We start from the raw sequence: 23,768 nt of genomic DNA on the forward strand, positions 1-23,768 counted from the left end.
GCTCTCCTAACCTCCATAGCCATTGTCAATGGAAGATGATTGAGAAGGCTGCTGAGAGCCTTCATTCAGTAACATGGTCGATTCTACCAAAAGAAAACAATGTCTCACTGACTGCACTAGAGGCTGCTATCAATGAGGCAGTCTGCAGATACAACGCTAGAACTACTGTATATTTATGCCCACATAGTTATGCACCTCACTTGGTTTGAAACCCAGGCACCATGCTCTTTGTAGAGCAGCAGTAAAGAATGCCATACAAACATGAAAAAGGCAGAACGAAGGCTCAGCAGACCAGAGGCCACATGTCCAAGAAGCCCCACATCACAAAACACATCAAAGATTACAACTTTGGTGCGTTTTAGAGAACTGAAGAGAAGGTGCAACTTTGAGAGCCGTTTTCTCAAAACTGTTTTTTCGCCTTTCTGCTCAGTTTCTGGAGCTGATTTCTTCGTTACCGTTTAGCCTATTTTGATTCTGTTTTTTTTTGTCACATTCCTTGGACTACAGTGCAGGTCGAGACAGTCTCACATTTTTTTCTTGACTTTTTATAAATTTATGGCATGGCTATGCGTTCACCCTGAAAGTGTGCTTGGTGCGAAGGTAACTTGAAAAATGACTATCTAAAAAATTTGTGTTGCGAAAAAAAAAAAGTAAGACTGTCACGACCTTCAGCACGCATTGAGCTATGCAGTCAATACTCAACGAGCCTTCCATCATGTTTTTTAAGCTCCCCAGGCCCTCCAGAAAGTTAAAGAGAGAAAAATTCTGCTCAATAAAATGTTCTCAAGGTATCACTCTGAAACTTTTATGGAAGTATTAGGGAGACATTCTAAACATTTGTGCCAATTTTCATCAAAATCCATGGAGAAATCAGGAAGTTGATTTTCAAAGCCACGTCCCCCCTTAAAGCTAGAAAACCTAGCGTCTGAGTTTGCTCCAGAAACTGCTCAATTCAGGCTGCAATTTAAGGCTGCAATCGAAACGAGGCACTGTGCAACAAATGTCCACTCTTGAATATCCGGAGGCTAGCACCAGTCTACATTTAAAAGACACCCGACCTCAAATTCTTGTTGAAATTGTCTTTAATTAATGTTCCAGGAAGCCTCTCTTGCATACTGCGGGGCTAAAATGTGGGTAACGCTACTGTCTTTCTCTAGATTTCATTGAAGCTTTATTGAAAAGGAAAATCTGGAAGTATTTACAGCTTGTAATTCAGATCTGTACACAACAATTTACTAAAGAGTGATTGGCCTACGCCCGATTTCACAACTATAAAGATTGTACCTGGGCTTATGGAATATTGTGGCAAATTCTGTGGTGACTACTCAAAATAACTTCAAAGCTATTCAAAATGGCAAATGGGGTGGGGGGGGGGGGGGATAATTAGGGGATTCAGGTTACACGTGAGAAATAGGGGTATTCACATGATGTCCTATTCGTTGCCTCCACTTTGCTGCTGGAGATAAACGAATCAATATAAACACCTAGCCTTTCACTGTGGGTGTGTGAATAGTCAAACCTCGATATGACGAAGTTGTACTTGCAGCGAAAAATTTAGTTATATCGCGAATTTTGTTCATTTGAGGTTTTATTAGTTCAATGGAACTAAGATTGGGAAATAAAAATGGTTCTGAACTTAATTAAATGTTTACATTTTGCCAGTTTTTATGTTTACATTTTGCCAGTTTTGTGAAACTTCTTAATTCTTTTTCCCGCCCTGCTATAATCCCGATACTGGGATTGCAGTATCAATAAATTAAAAAAAAATCGAGGTTTGTTATATCGAGGTTTGACTGTTGTAATTTTTGAGATTGAACCAAATACTGAATGGCTTTTTGAATAATGAACAGCTGTTTTCATCATTACTGTAAAACAATGTTCGCATCCTAGTCTTAAGGGGATTTGACCAAAAATTATTTAAATCTTTATTCTTCAAGGCATGGTGCTGAAAACTTGTACACTCGGCCACAAAATATTGCAGGGCACACGACGTGGCGAAACGGCCCTCCTCTCTTTCTTGCAGCTCACCCCGTTTGTCGAGACCGACGCTTGCGTGCATGCGCGTCACTCCGCGACTGCAACCGTGCATGTTTCCGCGCTTCCTCCTTGCGCGCCGGTGATATCCCAGTGTAGCCACGAAGTGCCCCTCTTGTATTTGGCACTGTGGGGGCTTCGACTTTACTACAGTTAACTACAAGAAGTTGTTCGCGGCCAGGTGGCACCATACAATAGTCACCAGTTAGTAAGCAAAGGCGCGGTTCATACCCGTCTTAATTGTCGGTCTCTGTCAAGCTAACGAGGCGTTGTCGGCATGAGGTGAAAGCAGACGCCGAAAAGAGAAAGTCCTACCGAATAACGACTACTCGACGACTACTCAAATAATGACTGTGAATAATGACTACTCGATTCGAAGACAATTGAATAGAACAATATTTGATTTGTAATTCAACAGTTGCAAATATTCGCACAGCCCTTTCCACTGTGCCGGCTGTACACCAACGTGGCTGCTTCGACATTGTCATTGTACAGTACAACCCCGCTGTTACATTGTTTTCGGCCGGTCCCGACATAGCTCCCATGGGACCCAACACATTGGTAACCCCGCGCCAGCCCGAGCGGCCATTTTGACTTTTCATGTCACTTGGCTTGGTCGTTTGGCGATGGGATTGGCCACCCAAAGTGCCGGGGGCGACACGTATGACGTACAGTAAAACCTCGATAATTCGAACTCGGTTAATTTGAAATTTTGGTTAATTCGAAGAATTTGAGCGGTCCTGTCATTTTCAATGCAAATTCTACCGAATAATTTGAATGGCCCGCGCGGCTCTATTCGGATAATTCGTAGTTTCCAGCTGGCGGCAACATGTCGCTGTTAATTTAGGGCGCTCCGTACAGTCGCCAACCGATTTTCCGAGCTTGCTGGGACTGAAAAATAGTCCGAAAAACTCGTTCGGCCGAGAAAACAAAATTATTAGGCCCCTTAGTGTGGCCTAAAAAAATCTCTAATAATCCCTGCCTCATACTGCGCTTGGAAGGGATCAGACTTGCTTGGATTTGCGCAGCAGTGACGTCATCTCCGTGTACAGTCTACACGAGCATCACCGTGTTGGTGATCTCCATCAATGGAGTTTGCCATGGAGATCGAAGAAACAAGCTTCGCACTGCTTAGCTCACGTGAAGGCACAGGAGGTAGCGCCAATCACTGATACGTGGGTCTCCGAGACACCTGCTCAGTGTACAGGCCACATTCAAAATAGCAACCGAAACTTCAGTGAAAAAAATAAATAAATAAATGGTTATGACGATAGTGCTGACCGCATATGCCGTATTTATTCGAATTTTTTATCCGACTTTTTATCCGATAAAACGGGTCCAAAAATTGCCTGCGCGTTAAAAATCGAGGACGATCCTAAATCTGCGTTACTGTATAGCAGTCAGCATTTCAATATGGCCGCCTCGCGCACGCGTCGAGCCTAGCTACTCTCTAGCCTAGCTACCGTAGCTTCCTCTATGTGCTGCAGTACACATGCTTAGACAATAGTCAACCGTCTGTCTTCGCATTCTCTGCGTCTGCTCTATCAGCATGAAGTACCGAGTCCATCATGATGCCGCATTTAAAACTAAAGTGATCATGTGTGCGGAGACGGATGGAAATTGGGCCGTGTCACCGGGGGTCGAGAATCGGAAACTTGCGTGCGTAACTGGCACAAACAGAAGGAGAGGATTTTCGCCAGCAAAGCAATACGGAACGGTTTCAGTGGACCGAAGCAGGACGTAATCTGCGACGATCAACTTTGGCAATACGATGCCTTGAACCTATCTTGACAGCAATCTGCGACGGGGAAAATCCGCCGCGTGTCGTGTTTTCGCCACTTATAGGTCGCGGTGACGCGAGAGGCATGCTAGCACGAAGGTCAAATCGCACACCGTGCTTCGTCACTCCAGCGTTTTGACAGTTCGTTTCCGCGGTCAACGATCGAGATGTGTTCGTTTGCTTGTGCGCGTGTGACACTGTCCTTGTTAATTTATTTAGTAAGCGAATGTTTGCAAGTTTATACGGCCGATAAAACTGCTATCCTTACTTCGTATAGCGGTCTACTAATTTGCTATCGCATTCCATGCTGCGCCTTTCGGGTAAAGCTGCGATTTATTTTATTCATCGCGCAACTTCAGTGCATCGGGAGGAAATCTGTTTTTCCAAAGGAGAGAAAGTTGTATTTCTGCTTGAAAGCATGAGGTGCGTGGTACTGTATAGAACGTGCGCGGTTACAATCGAGGGCGCGTTAGAATCGAGCAAATACGGTAGAAAGGAAAAAGGAAAAGTACAGTCCGCCAAGGATAGCGGGCGCCTCCCAATCTTGGAGGCTATAGAGTGAGCCACTGGAATCCAAGCCAGTGCAAAATCCAACATGGCGGCCTCAAGATTGGGTAGCATGGCTCGGAACGAGCGATTTAGTCCGGAAAATCGAACTTTGGGGTCTCAATTCGTCAGAAAAGTCGGTTGCGAAAATGCATGAACCCTGACGGTGCATTTTTGAAGTCCGCAATATCCAGCAAGTTGAAATTTTTGGAGTCAAGTACCTGCACGCCCACTTTAGCGGCAGTTATCGATTACGTGAACATTGTCCGCAACTTTGTTGAGTGCAGGTGATATTTATATGCTACGTGTTGCGAGCCAGCTGGAGAGCATGGCACTTGGGGCGGCAAACTACCACGCCAAGTAATCCTCCATCAGTGATTACCTTGAGTAATATTTCTCGGACATGGAAAACGAAAGTGATTTGTTTTCGCGGCAAGTTCTTGCTTGTTTTCTATTTTTTATTCATTTCGGTTAATTCAAAAATTGGCCTAATTCGAATTTTCATCGTCCGGCGACCTTCGAATTATCGAGGTTTTACTGTATTTTCGGTTTCCGCCAGCAAAAGCATGGCCTTTGAGATCCATATTTGTTATCTAAAGATGGTGTCTATGACGCCTTGAGGCCATAAATTGGTTTTGGCACATAGATGTTCCATATAAAATCCAAGGGCGATAACGTTGTCGCCACGCGCCATATGCTGTATGTGCGAGTGAAAGTGTGCGAGGGGAGCTGACTGCGGCGAAATCTCACGTGTGTAAGAAAGAAAAGCGGGGAGGAAGCGGAGGGAGACTCTTGAAAGGGGAAGCGCGCCTTCTTCCGTCGCGCTCGAGGCACCGGTGAGGGGGAAGGGAGGAAAAGCGGGCGGCGTTGTACTCTGGCATCAACTAACTGTGCACTGCGCAGCGGCGCGCGGGCCATATCTTGAAAGCGATCTGCGTTGAGGGCAGAGTCGAGGCAGTGTAGGTTCGTCGGCAGCTCGTAGCTTTGTGCGTACTGTGTGTTCTTGGCGCTCAGTTTGCGTTTAAGCGATAGACAGCAGCACGAAGGTCACTTCACTTGCTGCTGCTGCGGCGCTTCCTCACGCCAGCGTTTGGCAGCGCATGTCCGCGTTCATCGAGAGTGATGTGTTTATGTTTGCCTGTGCGCGCTGACACCATGCTTGTTAATATAGTTAATAAGCGAAGGTTTACTAGTTTATATGAACGATAGTACTATCCTTACTTTGTATAGCTGTCTACTAATTTGCAATCGCAATCGATACTTCGGCTTTCATGCAAAACCAACTTTTTTTCGCACGTAAGAATTAAAATAAAATTGTGTACAGTTCAACACTACTCTCATTTCTTAATTTTTCCTGCTTCCTGGCTCTTACATTTTTAAATGTTTTTTAACGGTCCCGTGGAAGGACGTATCAGCGGGGCGCTACTGTATACCCCCCTGTATAAAGCAGAACAACGTCGCTAAGGTGATGTTTGCCGCTGTCCGCAGGGAAGTGCTCAGCGGCGGCGCTGGACGTGCTGGCCAACGTGTTCCACGAGGAGCTGCTGGGGGTGCTGCTGCCCATCCTGAAGGAGACGCTGTTCCACCAGGGCTGGGAGATCAAGGAGTCGGCCATCCTGGCCCTGGGCGCCATCGCCGAGGGCTGCATGGGGGGCATGGTGCCCCACCTGCCCGAGCTGATCCCCTACCTCATCGGCTGCCTCGGTGACAAGAAGGCCCTGGTGCGCTCCATCACCTGCTGGACGCTGAGCCGCTACTCCCACTGGGTGGTCAGCCAGCCGCACGACTGCTACCTACAGCCACTCATGACCGAGGTGAGTTTCACACTGTGGAAGTTACATTGCTACTGCATCGAATGAACTAAGCTTTAAAGGATGGATTGGCCAGACGTTGACCCTGCCCCTTGTGATTGGTGCAGCTGCTGAAGCGGGTGCTGGACGCCAACAAGCGGGTGCAAGAGGCGGCCTGCAGTGCGTTTGCCACCTTGGAAGAAGAAGCCTGCACCGAGCTGGTCCCCTACCTCAGTTTCATCCTGGAGACACTCGTCTTTGCCTTCAGCAAATACCAGGTGACCGACTGTTGCGACTTCAGTTCTGTGGTTGAGGGGGAGGTGAAACTTTGCTCAGCATTTGTTTGTTGTTTTCATGATAGCCTCGATAATTCGACATTCGGGTAATTTGGACATTTTGCAGCGGAGCTGTTAGAATCTCGCTATAATCATTCCGTCGTGCACACCTTCGCGAGCTGGGGGAGAGAGAGTGAAAGCAGAGTATAAAAATAGCATAGCTGATGTGAGGTGGAGAGGAGGAGTGAGGCAGGTGGTAGTGGGACGCCTAGAGCTGCTGCCAACGCCGACCACGTTTCCCTGCGTTCGCGCCGAACGCGCCCGGTGTCCGTGATTGCAGCCGATGCCTCTGGCGGCGGCTCGGCGGGTTTCGACCCGACGACTGGACACTCGTCGCTTCCGAAAGACTGAAGCAGGATATTGCTAATCTTATCATTCTCAATGTACACTGGTATGTAAAAAAAATTATGCGTGGCTCTGCTATCGCAACCACCAGAGACCAGTGGAGATGGGGAAAGCCCAGCAAAAGTTAGACTAAAAGTGTGGTTTGTCACTACTTACTAGGATTTCCCCAGTTCCGCTGGTCTCTGGTATTTGCGATAGCAGAGCCACGCACAATTTTTTTGTTCCCGTGGCATCCAAAATAGGGAGGTCTTACTGTACCTAATTTGATTGTGTTCTTGAGCAGTAGATTTCTTTCCCTCACCTTTATTTAATTTAAATCTTATTAAAAGAGGCTGTGCTGCCCACTGATTTATTGTACTTTGGTTACCAGCATGAATGAGGGTTTGGCTAGCTCCTTTATTCTCTTGCGATGCTATGTTCTTTGTTTTCCTCGCGGTGTTTAGTAGTTTGCCTGTGCGCTTGTTAATATAAGTTCTCTTTTTTTTTTATCTTTACAGCACAAGAACCTTCTAATACTGTACGATGCCATAGGAACCCTGGCAGACTCTGTAGGCCATCATCTCAACAAACCCGTAAGATCCGCATTCTTTGCCATTCTTAGCATAGACCTTGATGAGCGCCTTTATTGAAGCTTTGCTGCTACAAGTGTGCACTCTTAAAAACTGTACGCCCTTTAGGCCATCATTGTTCTTCACATCTATAATCTCCATAAATCTTGCATACATATCCCGTCTGTAACACCATATGCCCAGTTTTATATTTTTATGGGGAAGAATATTTACAGGGCTCATATAGACCTTTTCATCGGGCGAGGAGGAAAGGGCGCACGACAAGCCTTTCCTCCTCTCTGGCTTGTGCGAGCCGGCGCGGCGCGGCTTGAATGTGTTGCCGGTCGCGCGCTGTGCAATGATCTGGAGGTGTTTTAGCTAGTTCTGAGGGCAATTTACAGGATGTCAGTTCTTACAAGGTCGTCCGACAACCACTGTGTAGCCTTTAGGCGCAGCAGTAGCTACGTATCTGGAAATTTCTCTTGGCTGTGCAAAAATGCGACGCATATCATCAGCCGCGGTGTGTGTATGTGTTGTGAACTATGTTGGATGTATCGGTTTTCACTCGACGAAGAGTTGTTGTGAAACATTTCCATCAGCCACCGGCATCGTTCTCACGCATTTTAAGTCCAGTTGACTTCAAATTACTAGGTCTACGTTAGCCTCCTGCAAGAGGCCGAAGGCTTTGCTCAACACAGCGAGCACTGCGGTTGGCAAACCAACAGGATACACACAATTGCTTTGTGCTTCAATCTGCATTGTCTTTTTTGCCCTTTAAGGCGCAATATACAAAGAGGATCGCATAAAGAGAATCCAACAGCTTTTTGTAAGTACACAATTTCCGTAACGTGGGTGAATGCATCGTAAATGACTGAACTTAGGATACTGAAAAAAAAAAAAGCATTCATATGTCCTCCCTTTGCAGCAAAATAAAACAGAACACGATATAACGATGCAATAAGACTCCCCATGGTCGTGCCGCATGCTTGGACCACTTGGACCATACGCTATATAGAACAAACAGATCTAAAACACAGCATTTAGTACTGCCTCGGGCGCTCGCACAGTCTGCAGCTGGTCGTTCAACCACTCGAAAAGTGTGATTCACACTGTACGGTATGCGGTTATTATTAACTAAACTATTTTATTTGTAGGCGGAAACCTTGCCCAGCAAACAAGGCAGTCGTCCAGTGTATCTACACATAACATATTGAACGCTTGTCAAAGTAAACAGCATGACTTATTCTCCAGCAGAATGGTACCCACGCTGTTAGGATCGTCAAATGTTTCGTAACTACTCATTGCAGCTAAACCAGAGCTTAGAATTACAGTGCTGAGAATGCTGCAGTAAGGTAACATTCGTGAAACGAATTTTCAGAAATACCTAACTGATATCCGAGGCTGATTGTAAGCTCAAACAAACGCGCGCACCTCGCGCTGGGTGCTCTGTCCGCCCTAACACCAGCAGTTACTTCAGCCGCTTAATTACTGCAGACTTAAATTCCTTCACTACGCCTCACAGGACCGTTCCCCACATATAAGACGCCATTTCATGCTTAATAGACCGCGCGAGTTCGAAAAAATCCACCCGAAACTGCCGCCGAGCGTATACCACAGCTTACAACACGGGCGTTCGCCCAAGCCAGCATGCCAACTGCCCATAGATGGCGCCACTGCCTACGCAATGGCGGCACCCATGAAAAAATTGTCTATATACAGTGATTCTGTATATGGATGTGAATATATTCTGTATACAGGGTGTCCCAACTATTGTGCACCGAGATTTTAAAATATTCAAATGCAATGTAGCTGGACAAGGTAATGTTGTTTGCCATCGCTTGGAGATAATCAGATTATTTTGGCATTCCACCTAATTACATAATTATTCTAATCCACTTCTCAAATATTATAATTAGATAAAAAGTGCCAATGAGAAAATTGTAGAGCAACATGAAAAACTCCGATACAGCTTTCTGTTGCTCAATACGTGCTACATAAGTCCTTTTCCGAGCGTGAAAGAAGCCTGCAAGTACATGCAAAATTGCCGCACGACTGTTGCCATGATGTGTTGGTATTGTCGACCTAGTTTCAGTCGGTTGCACTATGTGTGTTAATCATGGTGACCTCTCAAGTGCTGCTGACGCTGCCTAAGTAGTCTCTTCTTTAATGTGTCTGACCCGCAAGCGGCTGCAACCGGTTACAGTGATTGTGCAACAACAGGCAGAAAGAATGGGAAAAAAATAAAAGAAAAAATTCCCCTAAAACTTCTGGTGCACCTAAAGATGTTTTTTTTTTTTTTAGCCAAAAGATTACCTTTTCCTGAACTCCTAATCATTGTCACTTGGCAGTGGCGTGCGAGTCGACAAGTGAAAATAATGGGTACTGAAAAATACAGTTACTGTGGAAGCATCAGTCCACTGACTAGCTGTGCTGATTAGCTTACCTCTGTCTTTTCAGGAATACATCAACCTCCTGATGCCACCATTAATCGAGAAGTGGAATGTCCTAAAGGACGATGACAAGGACCTGTTTCCTTTACTAGAGGTAATCATCCATCCTGAATGTCTTTCTGTAGCATTCCCTCTCTCTCCCTCTCGTTTTCATTTCATAGTGGAAAGATCTCATTCCACTTTTATCTTAACATGATGACATTCTTCAAACTGAGCTTGTCTTGGCTCTGATTTTTTATGAATCGTACTGTCTGACACGATTTTGTAGGTGGATCAGCTTAGGCAACTCATCACCGTTGACATTTACTTTTGTTTGTTACGTTGTGCTATTGTTTATCTTAGCTGAAGAGAAATGGTCATATCTGAATAAAGGCTTGCAAGAATTTCACCCTGCTCATAGCGAAATATGATACACTTTGCGGAAAACGTTTGATATTTCATTCTTGTTGGACTTGGGTGTCAATATATTAACAACTTGAGTCTTGTTGAAAACTGGAAGCATAATTGCACATATTGCAGCTCTAGATTTCATTCTATGCGTACCAGGCAATGCTGCAGCGGCTATTACAGTCAACTGTTTGCACTGCCTGTGTCCACAATCCAAAATTTATGCATGCTCTATAGAAGCAAGACATATGACTGTTACAATTTCACAAGACTTTGACTCTATTAATGAATGAAGAAATTGTTACAATTGGGGAGTCACATGCTGTAAGCAGAAAAATGTACACACACTATATAGTTTGATGCAATATTTAATGCGTGTGTTGCAGTTCATATGTATGAAGTTATTCAGTAAATGTTGAAGATCAAGTCAGTTTACTAAAAAAACAAGCAGAGTGATAGATTTTTATGAACACACTACAGTCTATGCTCGTTACAACGGCCCCCCGTACCACAGATTTTCTAATATAACGGACCATATTCAACCTCTACCTCTTATTAATGCAACGAAGTTCGCTTATAATGGACCGTGCTACAACGGACCCAAATACAGCGGACGAAATTAGGGTAAATTTTTTTAAAAATCGGGTATATAAAACAAATTAGTAGACAACACCTGCTCGTGATTTGGCGTGGAGGCGCTCTCTTCACAAGCTGGCAGCAGACTTCCGAGGGTCAGCCGACGATCGCGGCTCAATCTCTCGCGCGCTAGGGAAGAAGGCGGGGCAGAAGTGCAACGTCTTGCACACATGAGACACAGGGGGAGGCGAGGGAGAGGGGCCGTTCTTATCTGGGGGCTGCTGCTTACGGCGCTGCCATGCAGGTGCCGTATCTTGAAAGCGATCTGCAATGTGGGCAAAGTGCATGCCCGCACGTGCCTCATCTTCAAGGTAACCTGCGATGTCAGCAAAGCTTTGTATGAGCTCTGTTTTTGACGTTCGCGTTAAAGTGAGAGACAGCACGAAGATCAATTCGCTCGCTTCTGCTTCCGCGTTACCTCACTCCAGCGTTTTGACAGCGACTTTCCGCGGTCATCAAGCGAGGTGTGTTCTTGTTTACCGGTGTGCGCGTGACACTGGGCTTAATTTAGTTAGTAAGCGAATGTTTGCAACTTTATATGGTCGATAAAACTGCTATAAACTTCGTATAGCTGTCTACTAATTTGCGATCGCAATCGATGCTCCGCCTTTCGCGCGCAACTGCGACTTTTTTACTTTGGACGTTCGTCTCTCACTCTTTGCAATAATGCTGTTAAAGATGGCGACCAAATTATCGGAAGTGAGGTGTTTTGGATATTGAGGACATTGGATAAAATGAACATTTTTGGTCGGATTATGAGGGTCCGCTGTAGCGAGAGTTGACTGTATTTGTAAAGCTTCAACGTTCCCTGCCGAGTGTGAAATGTAGAATAGTCGCACATGTGCAGGCTAAAGAACATTGCTGATTCAGTACAGCTCTCAATATTTTACTCTTTGCCGGTGACCACCTTCACCGGATTGTTGCTGTTATTAGGTTCCAACTCTGCGACTATATCCCAAATTGATAGTGACACAATCATGTCTTATATCAGATAGCACATGCGAAGTGAATAGAGTTGTACATTCTTGAATCAATGCAAGCACCAGCAGTTGGTCTGGAATGCACTTTGCACCGACTCCAGTCGTGAGAATAGATTCGATGACAGTGCTTGCTGTTATACAGTAGAACCTCGCTCATACGTTTTCAAAAAATACGCGAAAAATAAACGTACGATCCGCGAAAATGTACGATCCGAATCCAGTAAAAATTGAAGCTGACAAGCCCATATTGAGGTGCAAAGGCAGAAAACATTTATTTCTTGCAAAACATAGTTAAAGTCGAATCTCGTTAATTCGAACTGATGCTGTGGTCCCGTCAAAGTTATGTGTATTCCAATGGGCGAGAATGCGCTCGGTAATTCGATCGCGAAAGCATTTGCGACGGTTAACTCGAACATAACCGCGCACCGACTATGCTCTCAGCAGCACGCCAAATCACGTGGAGGCGCGTCCGACTGGCAATGCTCCGACACCGCCATAAAGCAAAAGCTTAGGAGAGACCCCTCAACGCTGCGCGGAAAAAAAGAAAAAAAATACCGCGGCGAAAATTTCCTCTCTCAAATGGTTAGGTCGCCGTTTCAGCGTCGCGCCGGAACACGCGTGTACACACCGACGTCTCAGCCAACGCAGCGGCTGCGGCGCAGAGGGAAGCAATGCGGAGGCCCAGTCTGGCCAACGCTCGCTTCAACGGGAGAAAACGAAACTTCGAGGAGCGGGCTAAGCTGGCGCTGGGCCAGCGGGCGCGCACGGAGACAGTTGAAAGGTGAGGGAGCCACGAGGGAGTTGAGAGGGAGGGCGAGGTTGTTGCCGAGGCTAAATGCGCTTCCCTGCCGCCCTCCTCCCTCACCTTCGACGCGGTCTCCGCGCGCACGCGTCGCCGTGCCGGCGTGCCCCGCTCCCTGAAGTTTCGTTCACTGCTGTATCGGGATGCGAGAGAGAGATTGTGGTTGTGAAGAGGAAGAGGCGCCATCGGGATGCAAGCGTTGGCCGGCGTGGGCAGTTCCGTGCTCCTACTCCCCCTCTCCCCTACGACGCTGCGCCGTGCTCCCTGATGGGCTGAAGCGTCTCTAGAGTCCTTACTCACAATGAACACCAGTAGTAGTAGTAGTTCAGTGGCCCTCGCTCACTATGTACTTGCGTGCCACGATATTTCACGACTTGCACCCTTCATTCGTAGCGCTATGGTGCACAAATGCGTCAAAAATAAGTCCTTCTTTAATTCGAACAAATTTTCGGGGCCCCTTCGAGTTCGAATTATCGAGATTCTACTGTATTTTCTGCTGGTGCGTCACACCCTTGGACAGGAGCAACTCCTTTTGCGCACACTACAAACCCTTGTCCGCATTTTCGTTGTCTTTTGTGCGAAAGAAGCTTGGTAAGGCTTCCAGGCCAGCAAGGGCTTCGGCGAAGGTAGCCGGTGGGCGCAAGCCTTTGTTCTCGCCGTCGTCTTCAGGCGCCTCGTCCGCCACCACCTCCACTACGATCTCGGTGAGTCTCGCCCCGCACCACGCGCGCGCCGCCCGTTTTCGTTGCTTAGTAGTTCGCGTTGAAGCGAGGTAGTGCAAAGATCAATTCGCTCGCCGCTGCTGCCGCGCTTCGTCACTTCGCGCGAACGAGCAATGCAGAGAAGTCGCGGAGGGGAGGGGGGATTGAGCACTGCAGAGAAGCCACGCGACGGCTGTCTGCCACTTAGCACTTCACAAGCACATGAGAGCGGCCTTTTTGCACACCTGAATGATAATTTTTCGCTGCAGAACGTATCATACGACCGCAGTTTGCTGCAATGCTGAACGTTGCTGCCGAATAATTGTATTTTCCGGGAACGTATGAACCGGAATGTATTAACACATTCCTCTATGGGGTTATGTTTATTTTTCGCGATTACGAACGTAGGAGCCGGGAAATCATATTAAGCGGGAACGTATCAGCGAGGTTCTACTGTATCATATTCTTTTGAATGTTATTGGGCTTTCCCAGCAAAAGTGTGCCCGATGAAGAAGAGCAAGATTCTTTCTTGAGACATCCTGGTAACATTTCCGGTTCATTATCACTGCACCATGACAAGTTAATGCTGAAAAAAATGTTGAGTGATTGTTGTTGCCTAAGCTTTTTGCCACGTAAATGAGGTGTCATGCTTGCGGTTGGCCTGCTGGACCGTCAGGTGTTGACTGTTGTGCTATTGGGGAAATCTGCAGTGCCTGTCTAGCGTGGCCACCGCCCTCCAGTCCGGGTTCCTGCCCTACTGCGAACCTGTGTTCAGGAGGTGCGTTTCCTTGGTGGAGCAGACACTAAATCAAAACATGGTAAGTTTGCAGGCATTTCGGCTTACCTTGTTTACTCAATTATAAAACCCCCTGAAACGTAACTGCTGTAGTTTTTAGGCCAAAAATGGGGGGTGGGGGGGAGCTGTCACACAATTTTAGACCCATCCACTGTCGGGTACGCAGACGTTCGTTCTTTCTGCAAGTATACCAGTGTAATTTTAATTTACTTGCACATTAAAAGACCCAAAGGCAGTCAACATTAATCCGGAGTCCTCCTCTAAATTGCTTCGGGCCAGTAAAACCAATCAATCATTGTCACCACATCTCCATGACAGCATCTTTAGGGAAGCTTGCTGTGAGATTAGTCACTTGAATGCATTGTGATGTGTGCCTGGTGTGCCTGCAACCTGGCAATCTTCAAGGTTGCAAGCTTCAGCCAATTGAAAATATAGGATCTCAATTGGCAGTTCTGATGTGCTGTAAAGGATCATCATTGCAGAAGAGTTTTGCAGAATTGCAGTAATAAGCAGTACATTAAGCATTTGTGTCGCTAAAATTGTGTCTTGTGCATTTGTGTCTTTGGGACTCCTTGGGTAGCTCCTGGATGTCTTGTGGCGTGGCTATTGGTTGTTGCGTGGCTTTGCACTTCACTTGGATTTAGTTGTTTCTTTCTTGAAACAGCTTTCTGCATCATGTTTCACAGATGGGTATGGATTAAATATTAATTGTGCATACCGTATTTAATATAAGTCAACTCCCTCCCCTTTCGCTCTCTTTGAAATGTGACCCAAAATGAGCTATCGACCCATATCCGCGAACAACGCAAGCAAAGTACCGAACTAACGGAGTACCTCCGTTGCGCTCGCCGCAAAGCCAGTCTGTAGATAATCCAGACTGGCCTTAAGAAATGCTACATGTCCAATACACTCGATGGCACCGAGGATGACGTCATTTAGGGGGAGCCGAGGACGCCTGCGTGCTATGTTCATGCTTTGTTAATTTGTTTTACGTGAAACTGACACATATGTCTAATGTTGTCTATTACCACTCCTGTAATGTCCCTTTCGGGGGCTAACAGTATCAAAAACAAGCAACGTTTTCGGCAGTTCTGACGAGAACGGTAAATAAAGGTGTAGCATGTTCAAATTATAATTTATTTCTCAGCGAGTTTAATATATAGGGGTCGACCTCTATTCAAGTAAATATGATAATTTTTGTATGAATCATAACAGCTAATGTGAAGTCACTGCATGTATGAAAAGTTCCCACAGAGTGTTATTTCTGCTGAACGCATCTGCCTCTGTTTGTGCAGGCCAATGCAGCCCATCCCGACCAATTCGAGGCCCCGGACAAGGACTTTGTCATTGTGGCGCTGGATCTGCTAAGCGGACTAGCCGAAGGGCTGGATGGTCACATGGAGAGTCTGGTCATGTCCTCCAACATCATGCAGCTTCTTTACCAGTGCATGCAGGTTTGTGTAGTACCAGCTATGTACTAGCATCATCTCGACATTGAAGCAGACCTGCTACAGATTGCTGTGTAAAGCAAATCTTTGATGTTTGTGGAGAATAAGTATCTTGAATTGGGGAGGTTAGACTGCAGTCAAGCCCACTTGTAGCAATGCCAGTTTTACCAGTATATCGATTATAACAATGAGAAGCCGCTGCACCGTCAACTTTTGTATGTTTTCTGTGGTGAAGTAACCCGCTTTCTAGAGTCAAACCCGGATAAATTGAACCCGCATATAACGAATTATTGTGTATAACGAACAGGAGTAAAATACCCTTGAAAATTTTTGTATAAAATTTTATTTTATATATTGAAAAACCTATATACAGTCAAATCCCGTTCCCGGCTGACGTAGTTGGCCGGGAATGACGTTTAAGTATGCACTAAACGATGTACGATTTAAAGGGCTCCTAAACCACCCAAAGATCGAAATTTAGTTGTGGTGTTGCAGCTGTGCATGAGTCTGCAACGAACACGTAGCCGCAAGAATTTTTCAAAATAGGGCCATAATAGCGGAGTTACACACGTTTAATGATCGAAACACTGCCCTCACTCGTTTCGCTCCTTCCTTCGCTACGCTCCATTCGTCGGCTGGTCTCTCCTTGACAAGTGCTCCTCCAAATGTCACGTGACATATGTCATCGCCAACATGCTTTTTAAAACACTGTCCACTTCCGGGTAAGGCATGTCCACGCTAGCGGGAAAAAAAGCAGTTGCGAACCGCGAACCGGCCTCCAGTGCTATAGAATGACTGCCGCACGAGAGGTGTCCAAAGTAGACGGCAGTTCGGCCTGCCCCTGCCCGCTGCACGACTGACGGGCCAATCATCGACTGCGAAGCTGCGGGCTGCCGACGCAAGCGTCAGCTGCAGTTTCTGATCCAAGCAAAATAATCTCCGCTAGATAAAGTCATGCATAAATTGTAAATTTTATGAAAAACGATATCCACTATTAAATGTTTAACAGGAACGAGAGCTCCGATACTTTTTGAGCTCAGCTGCAGTGCACGGCTACCAATGGCAGACGACTGACTCGGCTGCGCTCGCATGATGGCGCCGCTAATATCGGCGTATTTTGTGTACAATTATTATGAAGAGCAACAATGGTAAGAAAATATTGCGGCTTGTGAGCGTTGGTGATTCATTCCGAAGCGGCGTCCTCTTTAGTTTTGTAATGAAGCGGAGAAGGCCCAGCAACGATATCGGCGCCGTCGAGCGATCAGCAGCGGTGAGGCTGCCGGTGGTGCCAGAGCGACCACTCCTCGGTCGCCGATTGGCGACTTCGCTGTAAGGCTGCTGCCCAAATGGGTCCCGGTCCCATCCTTTTTACAGCAAGGAAATCTCACCGTTCACAAGCAAAACCGCCGTCGAACGGCGGCCTGCGAATGGCAAACGGCGTGCGGTAGGTTACCGTGCTGGTAATGTGGATGGTCCTTAGCCGCGACTCCGTGATTCTCAGCTACCTGCACTTGCTGCCATGCCTGCCTGTGCTCATGCGAAGCGTGCCGCTATGGACCCTGGGTTCCAGACACGTCTAGAAAAGCCAACACTGTCGGACTCTGATCACTCAACTAATCCTACCGCTAAGCACGACTGTGTTGGAACGCGAGCGATTTGGCACTTGCGTTGCGGGCTGTAATTACCGATTCGCAAGTGCGCACAAGCGAGCAACACGACAAGGAAGAGCGGGGAGCGTGCATACCTGCTAGCAGACTCACCGGAAGTCGTAGGTTCTTGTTCGACCAGTCGACAGCGTCTGCTCCTGGTGTTGATTGTTGGGGATACCGGAAAGGCCCGGCGAGGAGCATGTGATTGTTTTATTTTGTGGCGCGCCCGCGACGCGTAGCGCTGGAACATTTGTCATTGTTGATCGTGACGGCATTCTGAACTTGATGCGCGTGTTTACTTGAAATGTTTAAAAATACCGGAGGTGGTTTAGGCGCCCTTTAACACTGGAGATGGCAAGGCACAAGTCTTCTGCTGCATGTGGTAGCAAGAACTGCAACTTCAGCAGGACATAAATTTTTCTGAGATCTTGCTTTCGGAGTTTAGATTCTGAGGGTTAGTCTCTGGGATTGCCTATCACTTAATATTTGGAGTTGCAATGTAAGGTAATTTGTGCGTTAGAAGTACACTAAAGGCAAATGCCAAGTCAACGTGAACTGTTTAAATACCATTCCAGAAACCTCGCAACGCTTGTTTCATGCAAAGAAAAGACTTAGTTTATGAGAAAATTATATTTAAATGGTTTGAATACCTTTATGGCAGTTCAAATCTCCCACCGGGGAGTGGTGACATTGCATATGCCATCACTGCTCTTTGCTGCTGTCGGTGAGTAAAACGCCCGACACATGGTGGTACGATGCGCCGCTGCAACTGCTTTTGGTCAAGTGGTGTGGACTGTTCGGGCTGCCGGCGACATAACATTAAAGTGGAATTGTCTGCTAGCAGTTTGTGCAAGTTTTGCAAGCCAGCAAAACCAGCGCAGCACTACACGATAATGGAACTACTGAAACGCGAAAGCGTGGGCGGCGCAGAGTCGAGCGATAACGAAACCTTTCGACCCTCCGCGTCGTTGTAAACGGTGTAATGTAAGCAAGTTCTTTTTTCTAAAAATGAAATAGAACTGGTCAAGTAGCATTTTCTTTCCTCTTATAATACAATGCAATGATGTTTTTATAACAAGTGCTAGAGTACTGTGACAGATTTTAAATGAGGAGCGCCTTCGTCATGGGGGAAGTACTTGAATTTACCAGGGGAGTCTTTAGTCATGTCCTGCATTTACCCCAATTTCTCGATTACTCTTGATAATTGTTCTTGATAGTAAACTCTTTTTTAAGAAATTTCTTTTTAAAAAGTGTGCAACATTCTTATGCATTTGTACACGTCTTATGTGTTGCAGGACTTGATGCCTGAAGTGCGGCAGAGTTCATTTGCACTGCTTGGGGACCTCACTAAGGCTTGCTTCCAGCATGTGAATCCCTGCATCTGTAAGTCTTTCACAGTGTCTGTACAAAACAAATTACGTTGCCTGCCAAGGCTGCCTTTGTAGGGGTGGGGACTCCTGCACCAGAAAATTTACCAAAAGTGCATCACGCTGCACCAGAACAGCTTCGGCATGTGTGCTCCGTCTGTGGCTGTGAGCAGCGAGTGGATTCGTTCACTGAAAAAGAGTGCAGCCAGTCACATTCCGCACACCGTCTCACGGTGCCTCCAGTACAGTTTCTCATAATTTTCGCGCTTATAACACTGGATTTTTCGCCACTTCCAACAAGTGGTCCGCATGCGTGTGGCCACTCCCGGCTGTTATCGGAATGGCCAGGGCGGCTGTATGTAGAGTGTACTAGAATACGGTTGAGTGTGGCGAGCGGCACAGTGCTTCCTAGCTGAGGCACAAAACAATGTCCATATAATTGCTATCGCAATAAAAGCAGATTGGAATAGCTTTATGTTATACCAGCCCAGGGTATCTGATTGCGGCTCTGGGTCTGCGGTGACATATGGTGACGCAGAAATTATGTTACCGCATCGATTGGACCGCTTAATTTGAGCATTTTCTACTATCATCATGAGCACCGGCGCGGAAATATATACAGTAAAACCCTGTTAATCCGGATTTCACTGGACCGAACAAAATGTCCATATTAACCAAATGTCGCATTGCGAGGGTATCAAGAAAGCAATAAATAAATGCTTACTACATCAACACGCTCTTATTTACTGAATGAATCAGCAAATTCTGTTTCTATTTTGCACAAACGCAATACAGAAGCTGCAATTCTCATTAACTCGTGACTGATTATCACTCGCAGTGGCGAAGGTCTCGCGACTTCCCTAATGGCGCGGCGCGTGTCTTCATCTGAGACATGCTTTTCAATACCGTGCGCACATACCGATTATTTTTTCGCCAATGTCGCCCGGTCGCTGCCCATTGCGATGTAGACGGTTCTCTTCATCCTCGACAGCTTTGCACTGAGTAAAAGTGAAACTTGTTTGCCGCAGCAACCGCGGCCGCTGTCAATGCGATCATGCATGGCGACCTTGCGGTTCAGAAGGCGTGCGGCCGACGCATGCACTGAGCCAAAGCGAAACTACCTTTTGCTGCAACCGCTGCGGACGAAACCGCGGTCGCTATCAGCGCGATCATGGAGGGCGACTACACGGTCATGAAGGCACGCGGCCATCGCGGTGCAATGCGCAAACGTAAGAATAAAAGCTTTAGAGGCTCAAATGGGCACGAAGCGTTCTGGCATTGCTGTCATTCCCGTACGATTTCCACTGATGGCTATGGCCATGCGAACTTAGTCGCTTCGTTTCGGTGGACGCTAACACAGTTTTAGCTCGTTTGCGTCGCACATTTGCGGCGCTCGCCGAGCTCCGAGAGTTGTCTGAATTAACCGATGTGCGGCCAAATACGTCGGAATTAACGAGAATTTCATTGCATTAAATAATGCATACGCCTGCCGGGACCAAAGGATGTGTCCGAATTAACTGATTTTCTGAAATAATGAAGGTCGAATTAACTAGGTTTTACTGTAGTTGATCGTAGTGCCACCGATGTTTTCGGCTTTACAGGAAAACATGTGCCATGTAAGCGCTTGACCCACTGTTACGTATTCTAGTATGCTATAGCTACAAAGTGCGCTGCCGTATTCCATATTCTATTATTCCACCAAAATTCAGATTGGGCTGCTCCAAACTGCTTCACAATGAAATTTTAACAGCTCTAAAATCCCCAGTATGAAATTGAGTCTGTTCCAAGCTGCTCTAAAACGCAATTTTACTTGCTCCAACAATAATGACGTTGGGCAGTCCCACCCCCTGCCTTTGGCTAGATAGATTGTAGTACCAGGAGTAGTAGATATTTTTGTCTGTTCTAAACGATCTGGTTTGTGAAGTGATGTGGTGAAATGTCTTATCTTGCCTCTTTTGCAGCTGACTTTCTTCCTATTCTTGGTCAGAACCTGAACCCAGAGATTATATCTGTGTGCAATAATGCAACGTGGGCCATCGGCGAGATCTCTGTCAAGCTTGGTGAGTGTGGCGATGAAGTTGCTATGAAGTAGTCACTTTTGGAGAAACATTGGTGGCAACACCGACTAGAAGTTCCTGTAGCAGTTTGCCATGGCTTCGTGTATTTTGGTGCCACCTATTTGCGTGTTAAATTTTTTTATCTGTAAATATATAGTACTACGTTTTATTCTTAAACGGACAATGACTGAACATAAAAATTTTTTCTATATTTAACTGAGCCACAGTTGCCCAACTACAAAAGAAAAGTACTTTTAAGTCCATGACAACTCACTTTACAGTAATACCTCGTTAATAAGAACTGGAAAAGATAGTGAGGTAAGCTGCTTCACGGTACCACTGAAGACCTAGAAACGCGTCCTCAAGCTGCTTGACACATCGCAAGAGCCGACCGTTCACGCCGCAGCACTCAACTTAATTTCGCAGCAAGCGAAGTATGTTTCTTGTTTGGGGGGGCGGGGGCGGCTTATAACAGCACTTCTCGAGATCTTTTGTCATCGTCGCCATTGTCTTCATCGTTCCTTCAGTTTGTAGCCATCCCAGTGATTTCGGTATCAGTAAATTCACCAGTCACTGGTACATCCCACTCACATAGTGCGGAAATCACACCTCTCGTGGTAAAGCACGTACATTGCGTAAGGCGAACACAACGAACTGCGTCAAGTCTGCTATTTTGCAGGGCCTGCCACTGTGCACGTCTCTCCCGTCACATGATGTGCCACATGTTTGCTTGACGTTGTTATACCGCTAGGTACTGACTTCACATTCGAGATATGCGAATCTCGATTTTTCGAGATACATACCAACCCTGCGGTCTCTGCACGAAATTCAAATAATGGAACTTTGACCTTCATTTTTTAATAGTCAACCTACAGTCGAACTCGTTTATATTGAACTCGATAGTTCCTTGAAAAGTGGTCATTATATCAGTAGTTCATTATATATGGACTCGCCCTTAAACACACTCAAAAATTAACCGTACTGAAGTTGGCGTCAGTAGTTACAGTTTGGCAGCATTTTGGTCCGAAAAACCAGATTCTTAGTGTCATTTTTGTTCTCGCACCTAGCTGTAAACTTGCGTTAAAAATGTCCATCAAAAGAATGAAATGCATTGTCATATATAGCTCTTTGAAAACTGTGCCCATTTCCGATCACCTGTATTTCGAAACTGCAAGCACAGCCATCATGAGTGTTGCTTCGGGCGAAAAAAGTGTGATGTTCGAACGGTAAAATGCCGCCGCGAACCGTTATCAGCAATCAGCAACGCCTAAATGAAGCACCGCCAAAACGTTATCTCCTGATAAGTGTAGTAACCTCCAATCCTTTGCAACATTGCATGTCGGCAGCGTATGGTGTAGGGTTTTCGCCGACTCGGGCTGCGGCGACACGAATGCTTACAGCAGCCGTTGCTTCCATTGTGGAATTGCATAGATGGGCAGTTGAAATCGTTCAAACAGGCAGCATGTGCTGCAGCACAGATAATTACACAAGAACGAGAGTCACGCCGTCTTGGCATCCCATATCGCACCGGTGCACGCGCCAGTGCATGCCCTGCACCATGCTATTTATGTTGGGTGTGCCTTGAAAGCGCCTGACTTTTTTCGCGGCTTTCGAAATTCGCTGGTGGTAGCTCGCTCACTAATCTCGAAGGCTGTATCGTTGGACATGAGTAGGGCGCATGTGCCCCTTTTTTAACCGTGACCGGGTTCGAAGCGTTCATTGTTACAGTACATTGATTTAACAAATATTTGTTATATCTGGAAGCAGTTTCAATAGGCAGGATCGGAAAATCGTAAGTGCACTGAAATGTGGTCGTTATGTTCGATAGATCATTATATCTGGGATCGTTAAATGAACCGACTGTATAGCGATCAAATCAGCGAGTTTTAACTATTCTTTACCTATATAAACTGAACTATGTTCCTGGTTAGTGTCCTTTTAACCACTTGTGTGCAATTGTGCACACCAAGATAGTGCATCAAGAGCAAAAGCACTATGAAAATGATATTTAAAATTTATCATATGCATCTTTGAAAATTTTCTGATTTGACATGTGCTGCAATTTTGAATGCTAATATGTGTAAAGTGCTTTAATTAGAGGAGTTGGAAGGCAGATGGCTGCATGTTTACTTACGGTGTCAGCATGCAGTCATGTAGTGGGCTCATCTCTTTCATTGTTTTTCGCAGTTTAAAACATCAGGCACATTTTTCAAGGGCCTGGATTGGTTTTTTCCAAGTATGCAAGAGATGAAATAGTTGGATGTTCTCGTATGTGATGTTTCCATGAGTTCTCGCATGGAGTCCATACTCTGTTAAGTTTTTCTACAGTTTTTTGTGATTCTGAAGATGCAAAAAATGTACTGAAACAAAATTTTTAGTGGAATGAAATTATTGGCACATGAAGGGGTTTGAGGGAAACTCTCTAAAGACAGATAAAATTTATAGTTCAAAGACCTTTGTCGGGCTTTTGCGTAGGTATGGTCTCTTTAAAAAAGGCTATTTTGAAGATAAATTAGCATAATGAGTAATTGTGGCCACTGACGCATGCCAGCAGGCTGGCAGAATGCCATAGCTCACCCCAATAAAAAGTGCTTCAGTTAAACAGTGTCCTAAGAGTTGTTGTTTGTGCTCATGCTTTCTCATATGCCTATACACGTCCACATTATACATCTTGGCTATGCTAAGTCGTGCCAACAAAACTGCTGAATTTGAATAGTTTTTTTCTTTTGTGTTCTTTTTTTCCTTTATTTTTTCTAGCAGCCTCTGGTAAGCAGATGACACTGGACTTTCTTGCCTTTTGTTTCTGGGGGCTTTTTTGCGACACTTTCGGTGCAGCTGGCTGTTGGCAACAGGCTGAGATTTAACTACTTCCTTCCAGATTTTTTTCTTCATTCATTGCAGGTGGTAGTCTCGTCTAATGCCTTAATTAGGCACAGCTTACGTGCTTGTTGTGCATGTTGTTTGTGCAGGCAGAGACATGAAGCCATACATCCCCATGGTGCTCACTCAGTTGGTGACCATCATCAACCGCCCCAACACGCCGAAAACCTTGCTGGAGAACACCGGTACAGTGTGCTTGCATGTGCAGCAGTAGCAGCAGTATTAGTAGTAGTTGTA

At 46.0% G+C, this 23,768-nt stretch overlaps 1 protein-coding gene across 2 annotated transcripts in view; it reads left to right on the forward strand.

Annotated features, from left to right (window-relative positions):
• LOC119433557 (transportin-1) overlaps window positions 1–23,768 on the forward strand; it is a 59,566-nt gene that overhangs the window by 18,934 nt on the left and 16,864 nt on the right. The window contains exons 10-18 of one of the 2 annotated variants that reach the window (XM_049658743.1): window positions 5,849–6,174; window positions 6,279–6,428; window positions 7,328–7,402; window positions 9,836–9,922; window positions 14,045–14,152; window positions 15,426–15,584; window positions 18,523–18,610; window positions 20,556–20,660; window positions 23,621–23,716. In XM_049658743.1, coding sequence (XP_049514700.1) covers window positions 5,849–6,174; window positions 6,279–6,428; window positions 7,328–7,402; window positions 9,836–9,922; window positions 14,045–14,152; window positions 15,426–15,584; window positions 18,523–18,610; window positions 20,556–20,660; window positions 23,621–23,716 — 1,194 coding nt within the window. The remainder of the gene's footprint in view (window positions 1–5,848; window positions 6,175–6,278; window positions 6,429–7,327; window positions 7,403–9,835; window positions 9,923–14,044; window positions 14,153–15,425; window positions 15,585–18,522; window positions 18,611–20,555; window positions 20,661–23,620; window positions 23,717–23,768) is intronic. The other variant, XM_037700807.2, reaches the window with a different exon arrangement.

The sequence above is a fragment of the Dermacentor silvarum genome, chromosome 11, assembly GCF_013339745.2.
Source record: "Dermacentor silvarum isolate Dsil-2018 chromosome 11, BIME_Dsil_1.4, whole genome shotgun sequence".
Taxonomy (NCBI): Eukaryota; Metazoa; Arthropoda; class Arachnida; order Ixodida; family Ixodidae; genus Dermacentor; species Dermacentor silvarum.